Source organism: Uloborus diversus, chromosome 4 (assembly GCF_026930045.1).
Source record: "Uloborus diversus isolate 005 chromosome 4, Udiv.v.3.1, whole genome shotgun sequence".
Lineage (NCBI taxonomy): Eukaryota > Metazoa > Arthropoda > Arachnida > Araneae > Uloboridae > Uloborus > Uloborus diversus.
Window position 1 is genome coordinate 110794355 of NC_072734.1, and position 16434 is coordinate 110810788.

Sequence of the window (16434 nt, forward strand, 5' to 3'; positions counted from 1 at the left end):
AATGAATTTTTATTAAATAAGAAAAGTCATGTTTATCTTAATAATTTAAACCATTGTTATTCTAAGCCATAATGTTTTCGCCTTCTAATGAAACCCTTCATAAAATTAATTTATCAGCAATATTCTTATTGCTTACAACAGAAAATTGATATAAATAAAAATATTACATTTTTGACGTTTACTTTGCCTTCCTCTAATACTGGTTAATAAAACCATGATCTTTTCCTTCCGAAATAGTTTTCTCTCTCAAGCTTGTAATAAAAAAAATCAGTTGAACTTGGTAAATACAAAAGGTTTTAGCAGGGACTCCCACGGGTTGTCATGACGCAAACTGCGTCATTTAATTTTTTGGCGGTGGGGTGTTTTAAGGGGTATTTTTCATTTTTTTGGGTGGCCCTTGCTTGTTGGGGGGGGGGGGGGGGCTGGTCTTTGGGATGGTTACGGGGTGCGCCTTTGTTCTGAGGGAGGAAAAGGCACCCCTGGTTTTAGGTATCGATTTGTCCAATTCCTTAATTGTTATTAAAATCATGACTCCCCCCCCCCCCGGAAATGAAATGATTTCTTACCTTTTCTAAACTGAATACTGTTTTTCGTGTTCCTAATATAAAAGCAACAGAAATAAGTTCTTGCTATTTTTAACCATGGTTACTTCCTAAACTGTATATAATTTTCAATGCTTGAATTTGAAATTTCAAATAAAAGGTTAATGCGTTTCAGTTTGTTATTTAGTTTTTCAAATTACTTCCTCGGACATCTCTTTTTTGAAACCGTTTCATTATTTGATTTTTCTGTTAATAATGCTTTATTACGCAAGCTAATTTTTGGATTTTGTTCTCCTAGCGTATAAAATACAGAGTTATTTTGTATATCTATTTCTCTGAATTATTCGCCTTGGTTATTTTTCAAACGTATTCATTTCAATACATCGAATTGTTTACATCCTTGAACAAGGCTATTTACTGTAAGTACCAGCTCACCTATCATCCATTTCATGACATCAGTATTTTTTTAGTTTTCATATTTCGCCAACATTTGTATCAAATAGCGTTTGGTTCAGAAAGCAAAATTTAAGATCAATCGATAAATGTGCCAATATACAATGGTACGTAGTCCGCTGGCATTTTCTAGCTGCAGAATGGTGACTTTATCTATTAGGTTTTTGTACTCGTAAGTAATGATTATCTTAAAAAATCTTAGTTGCAGAATTTCTTGCATTATTGCTGCATTCTTACAAGCGAAACTTGTTCCATTCCAGTGTCCGGATACCTTGAAGGTTGGAAATGAATTTCAGCTCGTGATTCGTCTCACAAATCCTTTGAATCGTCATTTAACAGATTGCCTATTCACTTTGGAAGGCCCCGGCCTAAGCGGCCCGTATAGAGTAAAATTTAGGTAAGACAACTTATCTCAGTGGATTCTTTGATTAACTATAATATATTTACATGCAGACGAGTCGAGAAAATGCTCGACATTTATTCGGGGGTGAGTAAAATGGAAATTTAAGTTGAAACTTGAGTGACTTTTTTCCGAGAGTACAATAATTGCTGTGGTTCTTACAAGAAAGTAAAATGGCACTTTTTAATTACCCCAATAGATAGGAGACAAATTGAATTAAATCCTAAGTAATGGCGTTCCAAACTGTAAAAAAGCACACACTGCGCCATCATTAGGCCCCGTTCTTGAAAACTGCTGCCCCAAAATTGAATCCGGGATCCCCCTGGGTTCGCTATTAAACTCCTTCCAACGTCGAACATCGAAAATTATTATAGGCGCAGTCTCCTCAACTAATAATGAAAAGCTGAAGAAAAACGTAGCCTACGTCCTCTAAAGAACAGACGCAATCTTGCTACCGTGGACGCCGGATAATTGAATCAGTGGTTAATTGAATCAACAGCTTTAATGAATCAAATCGTCAAAAACAGAACAAAATCCAGCTTTTTGAATTTGCCACTTTATGGAATCAGAACTGTTTAGAACAAAAGTGATTCATATAAGTGGCGGCCACTGTACTATTAAGTTCACCTGACCCCGTAGTAACAACATGGACATTAATCATATTTCAACCAGAGTATGTCATGAATGGAAAGGCTCAACGAGACTCAAAAGACTCTTCTCTCCAGCTTGATCGGGATATCAAAAGTTGTATTAATTTAGATTACTTTCAATATTACCCGCGCTGGCCATACCCCAGATTAATCTCGCAGGCCAGAATAAGTAAAAATGCAACTATATTATTTACTAGTGGTACCCGCACGGCTTTGCCCGTAGTAGAAAATTAAAAGGTATTTGGTTAGCCTGGATATTTACAAATAATGGATGATGAATTTTTTGCGAATTTGCTATGTTCATTTGCTTACAGATGTTACGGCTTCACGTTATGATAATTTAGTAATTTACTCTTCCACGTTGGGATAATTTGCTCGGAAAATTTTTCTTAAAATTGAAATAGAAAAAGAACAAAATCGAATTTTCGAAAAATCGCTTAGAGGTGCACACCTCCATGCTATAAACTAATTCTGTGCTAAATTTCATGAAAATTGGCCGAACGGTCTAGGCGCTATGCGCGTCACAGAGATCCTGACAGACAGACAGAGATCCGGACAGAGAGAGCTTGTGCTTTATTATTAATAAAGATTAATTTTCTAGATAGCATACGAAAACAAGGAAGATGAATGACAATTACAAGCCAAAAACTGTTGTCATCATTACTACAAGCCTTTTTGTATTGATACTAACTTTGCATTTGTTTTTTAAAAAACAATTTAGGACTACTTGACTTCAAATTCGCAGCAGTCATCCAAAACACCGAATGAAGAAAATCAGTACCTTTGAAGGTTTCAGAAAAAATGTTTCGTTTCGTAACATTGAACACAACGACGGGCCACATTGATCAGTTTCGAGGGTCACATAAGACCCGTTGACCGTAGGCTGGGCACCACTGATTTGGAACATTTCTCATAAATATTTCTTCAAGAACGGTTTTTTCCCAGAAAACCACGAAAAGAAACAAGGGTTGGTTTGAGCTTATCAGAGCTTTGCTTGAAAAAAAGAAGACCCCCAATATTTTTAAACAAAAAGGCCTTGAAATCTTGAACTCTAAGGCAACTAGGCAATTGCATGTACTGATGGTTTCTCAAATAAACTCTTCAATAAGGAAAATAGTGGCAAATCAAGCTGCCCTGGTGATTAGTACAAGGAAACCTGTGTATAACGATACTGTCTATAACTATAACCTGTCTATAACAATTTTTTTTTTGGCCCCAGAAAAATGTCAGCATGAATAATCAAACTGTCTATAACGATAACCTGTCTATTATGATATTTTTTTAAGTCCCAACAGTATCGTTGTAGACAGGTTTTACTAAAAGAGAGCAATGGGGTCGTTTCCGAAATTTTAAAGGTATTTTTTTTTCTGAAAGAGCTTGCTTAAACATACCGGATTTGACCATTTTTAAATAATTTTACAAAGTTTGATATTTTAAAAAAATATTTTAATCGGTACGCAGATTCAATATCCTTTTTACGCTTCTGCACATGACATCAGAAATGATGAAATGCAATTCACTGATGCCATTAGTGCAGAGCGTAATATTTAATTCGTTTATTAATTGTCATATCCTGGAAACGCGGTAGACAGCAAGCGTCAGCATTCAGCGAGCCATAGATCATCACTTATGACGTCGTGAAGACTACGCTTTATTTGAAAAATCAGACATTTTGAAAAATTAATTAAAAGTTTAACGTTTTGGAAATAAAAGATTTTCCTCCGTCCATGTTTTTTTTTACTCATTCTATTAACTTCAGTGACCAAAAATAGTACTTTTGACCGCTAGAAGCAACCCCATTGGAACAACGCCATTTTTTAAATTTTCTTTTTGTTTGTTCTCGCTGCATGAAACATCACCCATGATGAGGGGGGGCCCCCCTCCCCCGTAAAGTAAGGTTCAATAATATCAAAAACACTTACCTTCATCAAACGTCATCTAATTTATAAGCACCAAGTCAGGGTTTGGTGAACTAGTAGTCTTTCGAAGGTTGTTACTCTATAAAGAAATAGTTTGTACATTAATCTGCCTGAGCAAAATATGCAATAAATATTATTAAAACAATACTATTAGAATGTAAATTCGTTTTTTTTAATATAAAAATATATTTTAGTCTACTTCTAATAAGATATAAAAAATGGGCTTTTTTTGTGAAGACAATAGTATTCAGTAGTAGAACATGCTCACGATGCTTACTAATAATTTGCTTGCCTTCAGAAGTCTTCATAAAATAAGAGTTTATCAAAACTGAGAATTACAAGTATTTATATAAGTGATTACAAATATATATATATATATATATATATATATATATATATTCATGCGCCAAAGCAACATCAGCTCATTATTTAAATCCAAACCTAATACTGTCTGTTACTGGTGACCTTACCCGATTTAAACTTTTCTCTCAAAAGATGCCTACCAAAAAATGACCTTCACTTACCACGGTTGTTTGTTAAAAGGATCAAACGATTTAATTTAATTTATTATTTGAATTACGAATTAATTTTACGTATAGTGTATTTTAACATAAAATTTTCATTTCCAGGGATATTGCGCCTTTGGAGTCCATCGTTCACTTTGAACGTTTAGTCCCACATCGACCCGGTAGCAGGGTCATCATGGTGAATTTCAGTTCCAGACAACTGATCGAAGTTCTAGGTTCCAAGAGAGTGAATGTACTGCCTTAAAGTTCAAGAAATATCTTTCTTATATGAACTCTTAATTGGCTTGTTCGTTTTCCGATGAGCAGTAACATATACTTTCTCTATTTAAGCAGTAGAATTTGAGTTTTATTGTAAAAAAACAGGCTCGGTCGGTTGGTTTTATCCAAGAATGAAAATTGGGCAATATCTTTCATTTTTATCAACAGTATCTATGGCTGCAGATGAAGCCTAGAACGTATAACTCTTGTTGACTATTGAAAAATTAATACAAATAAATTTTGAAGATTCATTAATTTCATCAGCGTTAACGTGAAAACAAAATTTTCAGTATTATATGTATGTAGTAAGCAATCTCCGAGATAGTTAGTTAGTTGGCTCCTAGATGCCGCCACTAAAATAATTTCGCCCAGTGGTTTCCAAACTTCTAACACTGTCCGTTTTCTACAAGAAGGCACTTGACTCCTCCCTCGTCACGTGATATCCGATGATTCTATTTCGCTGTTTTCGGCAGAAGGTATATTCGGATCACAGCATTTTGTTGTAAAAGTAGCAGTTTTTAAAATGTTAGAATGACTAAAATGACAACAGACAAGTGAAGCAAGTGATGTAAAGGACACTAAGACTTTTTTGCACATTAAAATGCACGCCCAAGTTAAGGATGTCTGGTTTTGTCTCCTTTAGAAGTACGCGGATTGCTTACCGATCACCCCCGCGAAAAATGGAACTCTGTGTTCCAGGAGGCGTGGTGAAGTGCCTTTTCGTAAAAAACGAACAATACCTGCGCTCTCCCTGTTTTCGTAAGGAAATAGTTCTGCTCCTTTTTCAATTTTTGTAATGATCTAATTTCATAAATGCTATCCTGGTTTTTCAACTTAGTTAATGGCTTAAAAAAACAGTACTTAATTTTATGTGAAGTAGTTTTTTATCCACCAAACATATTATTTATTATTATATTGTTTTTTGAATATACGTTAATGTATATTGCATTTTGATACCACGTATACCCTTTCAAATAAATCTTTTATTAATTTAAGATATTTTTTTTTAAAAATGCACATTACGGCTAAATTTTGGGGCTGATTTTTACCAGTGTTGACAGAAAAGGCTTTTCAAATACAAAAGTGAAGAACTCTCTTACAATTTGAAGTTTTATTTGTGCCAATATATGAAATGTGATTGTCTTGATGTTGTAACCTATACATATAATATTTTATAATTGTAGCAACGAATAAAGTTTTATACTTTTGTATTTTTGCTATTTATGTTTTCGAAATTCCTACACGTCATTTTTCTTCTAACGCGATTTTCTTATAACAGAAGAACAATTTGTTGCTAGACATAGGGAAGGGTGGGCCACAATGAGACAAAAAACACAATGAGGCATTGGAAGCAATTGAGGCAAAGAAATAGTTGTTTTTCCTTATAGCTACACTTCTAAAGCTACTTTTATGGAAGTTTCCACCTCCTGTTATCTGGTTTTTAATTTCATAACAGAGTTAAGTTTTGTCTATTTTGCTAAAACTTAGTATTGTGCCTCATTATTGAACCTCATTACAGTCGTTCCTCGCTACTCGCGCTTCGACTTTCGCGGCTTCACTACATCGTTTTTCTTTTTTTTTTACAAATATAGTAATTAGTTTTTTTTATGGACTCGTGTAACCTTTTTTTTCAAAAGAATACAAAGTATGTCTTCCAAAGCATGTTCTTCTAAGGTAAACTCTTCTGAGGGGCTGTAGTTGTACTAATTGAGGAAGTGGAAGAATAAAATCGCCGAAGAAAGTGTAGGAATCGCTATTTCATTTTAACCGTTAAACACTATAACTGGAAAGTATAAATCACCAAGGGATAAATACATCTGTTAAGGGTGTTCAACAGTGTACTAGCTTTTTAAGTTGTATATGCGCAAATCCCTTTAATGAGGATAAATGTAGAACGGGGACATATACGATCACTAACTGGCAATTAATTCTTCATCGAATAAGTTAAGCTATTTTCATTGAATAGTAGTAGTGTGTAAAAACTGCATGTGTGTATGTAGTTCTATTTCCCAATAAATAACTAATTAATATCTATTACGTATAATATATCTCATTTTCTCACATTTTGTGTAATATATAAAGTAATGCAAATATAATGGTGGCTTAGGGTGCTGTTTCATGTCTAGGGGGTTCTATGTTAAAAACCTATTTAAATTGCCCTAAGTAAGTTAATGCACACTAGTTAGGAAAATATTCGGTTTATAAATACAGAATCTTACTTCGCGGAAATTCAGCTGAAGGTCATGGGACTAAGGTTTTTTTTATTCTGTAGAGGTCCAAGAGGAAGAAAACAGTGAATTTTTTTTCCAAATTTCGTCATAAGAAAAAGTTAAAAATTAATTTTAAGAGATTTTTTTTCAGAACCTCTTTATGGAACAACCTTCCCCCCCCCTTTTTTTTTCTCAGGAAAATGGTGACAAGAGTGGAGGCTTAAAATGTTACACGAAAGAATTTATTTCCCATCACAGAAGCGGCTGTATATGTTTTAGAGTTTGCTGCGATTTTACACTCATTACAAGAGTTTTCTACTTCAAAAGAAGTAGAGGAGGATTTCCGTTTTCTCACTTTTGAGAGTAGAAAATCTATTAGACTACTTTGTATAACATGTTAATCGTTTTTTTTTTTTGAAAGGAAAAGCGAATTTATTTTTTTCAGTATTTGGTTTAGTCTATTACTTTGGCCAAACATTGTCTAAAATTGTGTTTCAGCTTATTCAGTTTCATATCATTTGCTGTTGGGTCCGACCTCCACTCTGCTGTCTATCAGAGTGTCAAAATGTGTTTTTAGGCGGAAGAACTCGCGAATCTCTCATATTTTCCCCTATTCCCTAATATTGCCAAAGGAAACATAGAAATACATTTTTAAACTTCAGTGTCAAAAAATTTCTGGGCACAGTCCCGATCCCTGCCTTGTACTCTAACATCAGCCAACACAGCCTAAAAGTACATTTTTAGGTCTTTAATTCCAAAAACTCTCCTGGAGAAAACAGCCACACTCTTTTGTAAAGTCTCAACATATAGTACCCTAAAATTACGTTTTTAAAACTTCAATACTTCAACATGAATTATAAAAACAGCACTCGAATCCGGACTATCCTTGATCTCCAAACGCGATCAAAGATGGCCTAAAATGCGTTTCTAGAACTTCAATTTCGGATTTTTTCCGAGAGAGATCCCTTAATCCCCTCTCTCTTCTCACTTAACGTCTCTAAAGATTAAAACTACGTTAATCTTTAGAGTTAGTTTTAACTGTTTAAAATATTTTGAAAAATTTAGGAGGGAGAGACGTCGAACTCCTCACCACTTTTCCTAACCACTTATTCCAAAGATAGCCTAAAATGTTTCCTTCTTAGACATTTCCATGGGAGAGCCCGATAACCCTTCCTTCTAAAAGTTAGCCCAAAATAAACTTCAAGAAAGATTTTGGAAGGTAACCCACCCTCTGTCCCCTCTTCCCCCTCTTAATATTATCAAACAAAACCTAAAGTCGGAGGTCAATTGCAAAAAAAATTCTAGGAGAAAATGACTTCAATACGTTTTTGGTGCAAAGTTGGCCTGCAACTGAGTTATTGAGACTTCGATGGCAAAACATTTTCATATTCCACCAAACCACCAAAGATATCGTTAAAATTGGTTTTAACTTTGAAAACATTTTAATGAGAAACCTTAGTGCCCCTCTCTCCCCTGACGCCTACAACCGCGTTAGAATACGCGTAGAATTGCGTTGTAAAAAGATAGCCTAAAATTGCATATTACAAAGCTTAAAGTTTTCGAATTGAGTATCCGAACATTCCCAATTTACATTGCGTAAACACCCTTTGCCTCCACGTCCCCTACCGCCCCTTCCTCGAAAAATTCGAAATGACGGGCGAGTCTGAAGGTAAAATATCCAAAAGTAAAAAAGGTCATTCTCTGAAGAAGCAATGAAGAGTGTTGTGCAATGAATATTAGATGCTAATGCATAATTAATTCAGAAAGCTGTAACTCAGAATGAACTGAATTTCAAACCGTTTAAAGATGTTAAAGGAAGCAACTAAGTTCCGCAGAAAATTTTTGAGTGGCAGTGAAAAATAAGATTTAGTTAACGTTTATGATTGATAGTGTTTTCATTTTCTATGTTCATACCTATTACTAGGCCCGTCATTTAGGACTGTCAGGTAGCTCACTAGCTCCCGATTTTCGAAGTTTAATGCTTTTACATACACTGTTCGACATTGAAAACGCAACACCAAGAAGCATGGTCAAAACTTTATGTAAATTTCAGGGCAGACGCATGTCTCTGAGTTATGTAAATGATGTGAAATGCGCAGCTCTCCAATGCACGTGAAATAAGATATAAAAGAAAGAACTTGCAGAATTGGAAATATTTGTGTCGTTATTTCTGACAGTCGAATCATGGAAGAAACTATGTTTTATTTTTGTTTCGGAGGATTCGTGCAACAGGAAAGAATGCCAGGCCGCCGACAACGAAGGCCCTTTCAACAGACAGACGTCGAGGGTATGGTGATCGGGCTGAAAACGGCAGGTTGGTCCTTAAGCTAAATCGCAACTATCGCAACTGATACCAACATGGATGCGTCCATGGTGCGGTAGCAAAGATGATTGGAGCAAGAAAATGTGGCATGTTTGAGGGATGCAGGTGCAGCCAGAGTGACGTCAGCACGCGTTGATCGACGCATACGCCGACAAGCGATGGCAGCCCGGCAAGCCACGCGTACCTTCATCCTGATGCATATGCAAGACACCCTGGATGTTCCCATATCGAACCACAACCATTTTCCGTGGATTGGTTGCAAGTGGCCTGCGCGCACGGCGTCTATTAAGAAAAGGCGTCCATCAACCCCACAGCATAGACGTCAACGCTCAGGGGCGCCGACTTGAAAAAATTATTGAGGGAGCCAGACATCAATAGGGGTTTTGGGGGCTATCTAATTCCACGGAGGTCCCCCCCCCCCAAAAAAAAAATAAAGGTCAGTTTTTTGTACCTTTAAAATGCCATATTTTCCGGTGTGCATAATTTAAACAAACAAACAGTATGTGATATGGCGTTTTCGAAGTAAAACAATCTAAAAATTGGTATACGAATTTTCTGGTTCAACTAGATCATGTCACTTGTCTTAGTAAGAGACATTTTTTTTTATATTTTATGGAGAGCCGTACAGTGCCGTAGCTAGGCATTGGTATAAGGTTGCATGACTTGACTTGCACGGAAGGACACTCCCAGAGACGCCGACTTAAAAAAAATATTGGGGGGGGGGGACATACTGTGGGCTCTTGCCGCGGAGATAAACAATAGTGAGTTTTAAAATTTTTTTTAAGCATTTTAAAGTCATAAAATCAACATTGGAACCCCAAAAACTCGACAAGCCTGACACATATTTTTGGCTTTGAAAAAGGGAAAAAATAAATACAAACACGTTTTTTCGTAAAAAGGCATTTTATTTATGCATGTTCTTTAAGACCAGTTGTTTTTTTCATTCGTAATATCGGCTAACATATTCGAGTGTAAACGCAGTTTCTCAATGTCTAGGTCATTTTTGAAAAACTCAGTTGACTTTTCAAAATTTGTTTCACTTCTGTTTAATAAAAGCAAGCACTCTTGTTCAACAGCAATGATCTGTGTGAGTCCAGTTAATGTAAACCGCCAAACAATGTATGATTGCACCATTTCACAAAACTCAATATAGAGTGCCTTGGGGATTTTGAAAGTGTGCGGTGAGCTGACTTCGTTGTTTTCATACCTCTGATACGTCGATTCTGAGGAAGCGAAGGATCATCATTTTGTGAAGGTTTTTCTTTTAAACACAATTCCCAAAAGTATTCAAAACTATCACGCCTCCCATTTAATATACAAATCAAACCCTCATATATTTTTTCCAAATCAGCAACACTTAGATGAGCGTGCCGCAGCGCTGCCGACCGGCGGCAGACTTGACCCGTAAGTTCGCGCGCTGGGACAAATTCTCAGTGAGCTTGCAGCACCGTAACACTATCATTATTCACACCAATCGTTTTCAGTTTACCGGCTTACTCTACTGAAATAATTATTTGTTTTAACTAATTACTGAATGTATTTTACAAGGTAAACTATCTTGTATCTTCAAACAAGGAACATAAAAGATAAATTTGTGGGTTTATAAAGCAGAATATAACTAATAATTTTCTTCATTTATTGGGGGGGGGGGGGCTCTGCTCCCTCAAAAATATTTTCGAGGGGGCTCGGGCCCCCTCAGGCTCCATGGAGTCGGCACCACTGTCAACGCTGGAATGGCGCCGTGCTGGAGCGACTTGGATGACTTTATGGTTCTCAGATGAATCACGCATTTGTTTTTCCAGTGATAGTCGCCGCATACGAGTATGGCGTCGACGTGGAGACAGGTCTAATTCGGCAACTGCGGAGCGTCCCACCGCTCGAAGAAGCGGCTTTATGGTTTGGGACGCTATTGCGTGTGATTCTACGTCATCTCTAATTTGTATTCAATGAACTATGACGGCCGAACGATACGTGCAGAATGTTCTGCTGCCGGCGACAATCCCTTATCTTCAGGGGATGCAAAATGCATTTTTTTAGCAGGATAACACCCGACCACACGGTGCTCGCACTCCCAACATGCTCTACTCTACAAGGTGTACAGATGCTTCTGTGGCCACCATACTCTTCTGCTTTGTCACCAATCGAACACGTGTGGGATACGATTGGACACCGTTTGCAAGCTCTGTCCCTGCCTCGTTCGAACGACGAACTTAGACAATTGATGACAGGCAATCGAGAGTTATCCCAAAGGACACCATCCGCACTCTTATTGACTCTGTACCTAGACGTGTTTCTTCGTGCATCACCGTTCGCGGTGGACATACATCCTGCTGAGTCGGCGCCGTTCTCGTTCTGCAATCTGAATATCAGTTCAAAATTAAAAGATCACATACTGTTCCTTGCTTTCTCGTTTTTTTTTTTTTTTTTTTGCTAAATTTAATCGCTTCCGGACCACTCCTTCTTGGTGTTGCATTTTCAATGTGGAACAGTGTATAATTAGTTTTTGTTGTTTTTCGTCAAAGTTTGCATTGAGCACCTTTTGCTCTGCCCCCCCCCCCCCCGATGAAAAAATCGAAATGATGGGCCTGCTTATTATTATTCTTCCGTGGAACCATAAAGAGCAGTATCTGCAATTTTTCCTTTTTTACATTTTTGTCATCTATTGTACTTAGTCTTTATTGTAGTAGCTTGGTTAATTGTGTTTCCGCTGAAAATGAAGCACGAAAACTAAGTCAAATAACAACCAAATTGTTAGTATGGAATCCAAAACGCGTTTCTTCAAGTTTCTCAAAAGCTCATTTCCGCAGAACTGCACTTTGTCTTCCAAAGATAGTATTAGTTTTGAAAGTTTACCCATTAGAAGTTGTCGCTGAGGAAATTAGTGAAAGAAGTTTTTCGGAGGTCAGAGTGACCTCCCATCGGGGAGCCCTGTCAGTAGATATCCCTGCCTTTCATCTACAGCAGTTATTCCTTAAGTGAATTTTAAAAATTATCGCAGCATCCGTTTGTCTTCCAGTATTTAAATCATTTTGCCATTTCTCAGTAGATGGCAGCACTAAAAGTTATTTTCGTCTGTTATTTGGTAACTTAAATGAAATATAAGTTACTTTAATGTAAAATTCCTAAATGAGAGAAATTACTATTGTATACAGGCTCTTTCAGCAGGGCCGCTGGCGACCAAAGCGGGCCCCTAGTCATTTTGGTGACCGTGACAACCTTCTTTCCCTATAAAACTAGTCAAATTTATACTACAGTGAAACCTGTGTAAGTCGCGGTGCACTACTTTAGTGGTCAACTTAAACAGGTGGTCAACATACAGAGGTTGATTTATATGATAAGGGCAAATTCCGTGCCTGAAAAAAACGATCAACTTAGACAAGTAGTCCACAGGTTTTACAGTATTCTACGATTCTGAGCCGGGATCTCTCAAGGGACGGGTCCCTGTTTCCAACTACAGTCTGACCTGACATGGTCTCTCGTCGGGGCTGCCTTTTAGCAGTCATTTCAGGGCCGACGAGAGGCCATGTCAGAGTTGTCAGATACGAGGGTCCCGGCGCCGTGTCAGAGCAGTATAGGTTTTACAAGTTTTATGAGGGGAGGGGGGCCGAAGCCCAAACTGATGATAAGGCTCTCCACGGTTCTGAACCCTTTATTTTCCTTTAGAGAGGGGAGGGGGGTCAGGCGATGACTCTCTCAATCTGGCTTTTTGAAATTAATATATTTACATATGAGTGGCTGGGAGTGTGCTTTAAAAAAAAATTACGTAATTTGCATTGAATTTATAGCTTTTGTCACTGCTCCTCCCAATCTCATCCGGAAGATTTCGAAATCACGGGCCCAATGTTACAGCTCACAGTTGTAACAAGTATAGTAACTAATTTCAGTCGATTATTTCGAAGATTTAGTGAATTTTCTTCATTGGTTGAAGATGCTATGTAGAAATTAACGTAAAATTGATCTTGAATATTTAGCTTGTTCGCACTGAATTCTTGCCTTTTCTACAATATAAATGCATATACAGCCGGACCCTGATTTAACGAACCTCTATTTAACGAATTTAGCGATTTAACGAATTTTTCTTTTTCCCCGACTAAAATGAAGGCAAAAACCCTTATTTACCGAATAATAATCCCCGAATTAACGAATTATTTTAATTGCGGGGAAATTTTTTTTTTTTTTTTTTTTTTTTTTGTTAATTTGAGTTAGGAAATATTGGATTGTTTTCAAAAATGTTATATCCATATTGGCCGAAATAGAAATAGACTTTTCCTGAAATCAGCAATTTTTGACGGGCGAAGGGGCTTCCAAAGAAAATTGATGGAGAAAGTGATAATGAAACTTCCATTAAAACTTTCTTTTTCGAATGCTTTACATGGCCTGGAAAGTAAAAACATATCTCATGCAGCAGGCTGCAATTGATACAGTATTTTCTACTCTCCATAAAGTCGAAAGAGAACTACTTCGCGTTCATTATGGAAATTGTCAAACAAGGAAGTATTATGGAAATTGTCAAACATTTATTACTTAGTAGTTTAAAATTTCAAATTAACTAGTGTGTTTAGTAGTGAAATGCTGAATAAAAAGTATACACTTTCTAATTATGGATATTTTTGCGCAGTTGCTTATTAGGGGTTTTAGATAAGGTAACAGCAGTCCTCCTTTTCGAACCTTTGCAACCATATGTTTCCCCAATTTATATACGTTAAACGTTGTCATATAGATTCATTTTCCTACAAAAGTTAGCGTATTAAGATCATTGAACACGAACTAAATGAGCGATTCACATTCTCCAAACTAGAACAAGTTTTTAAAGGCTTAATTTTCCGCTCTGTTATATTCAAAACGTAACAGAGCGGTCATATTTTTAAACCTTCATTAGTGGATTTTAAAATATTGCTTCATTTACTAGCCATTGATATTTGATTATAAAATAAATGGACAATCAAGGAAAACTTGATTAATTGGTGGTAACTGATAGTGAAAAGAAAACTCAATAATAAATCCAAAAGTTCCAAAGAACATGGAAGCGGGGCAGCACTGTGACAGATTTGGCGTTAGCCATGGTGTCCCACACGGAGACCTGACGTTTTACACTCCTTGGCTAAGATATAGGAACTTCTATTTTGCGATCAAACAACCTTCAATACAGCAAAACGCTTAATTAATTTATAATTCAAGAGGAGATTTGCCTCCCCTCATATTCAAAATTTCGGATTTTCTTCGCCCTGTTGCTGAAGCGATTTTTCGTCTTATGACTAGACGAGATTACTTGAATGCCAGTCTTGTGTGACTCTAGACACGATATGAACACAAAGAATATCGACGAAAGCTTTGCTCCAACCTCTTTAAATTCTGTTACTCTTTAGTACAGGGGAGCAAGACAAAGCCTAATGCAGGGGTGCCCATCCCCTAATTGCAAGGGAGCACCCCCCTCAATACCGCGAAGATCCCCTCCAAAAACAAGAGCCCCCCTCCCCAATGAGAAAAATACCCCTCAAAACACCCCCCCCCCCCCTAAAATGTTCAATCGCGCAGTCTGCACCACAGTGGTTAAAAGCCTAGCATATGGATAAACAAATTTAAATTTATAAATATTCTTAATAAAGTGTGGAAAATGATTTTTACCATTTTGGAGTGAATTACTCAAAAAAAAGGTTTCACTTTGTACAACTATTTTCTGCTGAATATAAATAGTAGTTTGGCCTGATATTCGGAAGTAGAGAATTCATTTCAAACACCTGCAAGACCTAAAACAAGAGCATTTTTTACGAAAACTAGGAATGTATTTCTCAAGAAAGGCGATCATTTGATGGATATCAAATGAGTAGTATTTCCAAAAAGTAGCGATTAACCTAAAATTTCGTTTATTTTCTTTGCTTAATTGCTACTATTCGTCATTGAGAAGTCACTTTGCGAGACCGAAACGCGTGTTATAGTGTGACGCGTATTCGACTCATTAGACAACCGCAGAGAAGACAATGAAACATTTGTGTTACTATAATATCTTTCTCAGCAAAGTCAGAAACAAAGAAACTCTGAAAAGTTTTTGGGAGATCGTATTTCAATAATTAAAGACATTGTACTTCCGCAGTGGATTTGTTCTAATGGCCTGGATTTCCAAAGACGCTTTTGTTGTCATTTACTGTTGTCATTCTCGAATGTTGTTGTTCAGATTTCGATTCTAATCTTAGTGCAGTCAAGTGCCCATACTTGGGGCAGTACCCTAACTTGGAACATTTTGACTTTTTTTTTTGGTTTTGTGGGCAGGTACACCTGTCAGTATTTCACCAGTAAGAAATAAATAATATTACAGAATAAATGAACTGCTATCTTTTGAGGTAATGTGAGTTAAACTTGAATGCTTCAGATCAAAACGAAAGTTTAACTATTTTGTAAATTCTGAAAAATTAATATATACGGGGTGGGGCGATAGGTATGAATAGGTTTTGAACGGCCACGATCGGCCTCTTGTGGTTTTGGGAAGAGGAGAGGGTACTCGTGGTGGCAGTGGGAGAATCTGTTTTCATTTGCAACCATGGTTTGGACGGAAGATCATTATGGATTTGTTGTTTGTTCGAACTTTTTTTAAGAATGGCCGTTCTGTTATCACAAGCAGGGGGCCTTGAGGCAGATTTCCCAATAGTGCATCGTGACTGACGGCCGCCATCTTACTGATGTCATCTTTAAAACTTAATGTTAAAAACTAGACTGTCTACTGTATCGAACAATATAAACATAATTTCTATAAGTTGAGCTATTTTTGTTTTACATCCCTTTACAACCGATTCATATCTTTTGCCCCACCCTGGATATAATTTTTTTGTGTTTTGCTCACCAAATCTTCATTACCTTTTCATCTTACTGAAGATGAAATCAACCTTTCGTCTTATTGAACATGATATCACCCTTTCTTCTTGTTGAATATGAAATCACCCGTTCGTTTTATTGAAGACGAAATAACCCTTTCTTCTTGTTGAACATGAAATTAACCTTTCGTCTTATTGAATATGAAATCATCTTTTCGTCTTATTGAATATGATATCAATCTTTCTTCTTGTTGAATATGAAATCACCCGTTCGTTTTTTTGGAGACGATATAACCCTTTCTTCTTGTTGAACAAGAAATGAACCATTCGTCTTATTGAATATGAG

General features: G+C 36.7%; 1 protein-coding gene across 1 annotated transcript in view; it reads left to right on the plus strand.

The window, feature by feature from the left end:
- Positions 1 to 5958, plus strand: part of LOC129219623 (hemocyte protein-glutamine gamma-glutamyltransferase-like) — a 65540-nt gene extending 59582 nt beyond the window's left edge. The window contains exons 14-15 of the mRNA XM_054853880.1: positions 1256 to 1392; positions 4594 to 5958. Of these exons, the coding sequence (XP_054709855.1) occupies positions 1256 to 1392; positions 4594 to 4735 (279 nt within the window). The 3' untranslated portion in view covers positions 4736 to 5958. The remainder of the gene's footprint in view (positions 1 to 1255; positions 1393 to 4593) is intronic.
- Positions 5959 to 16434: the final 10476 nt, after the last annotated feature.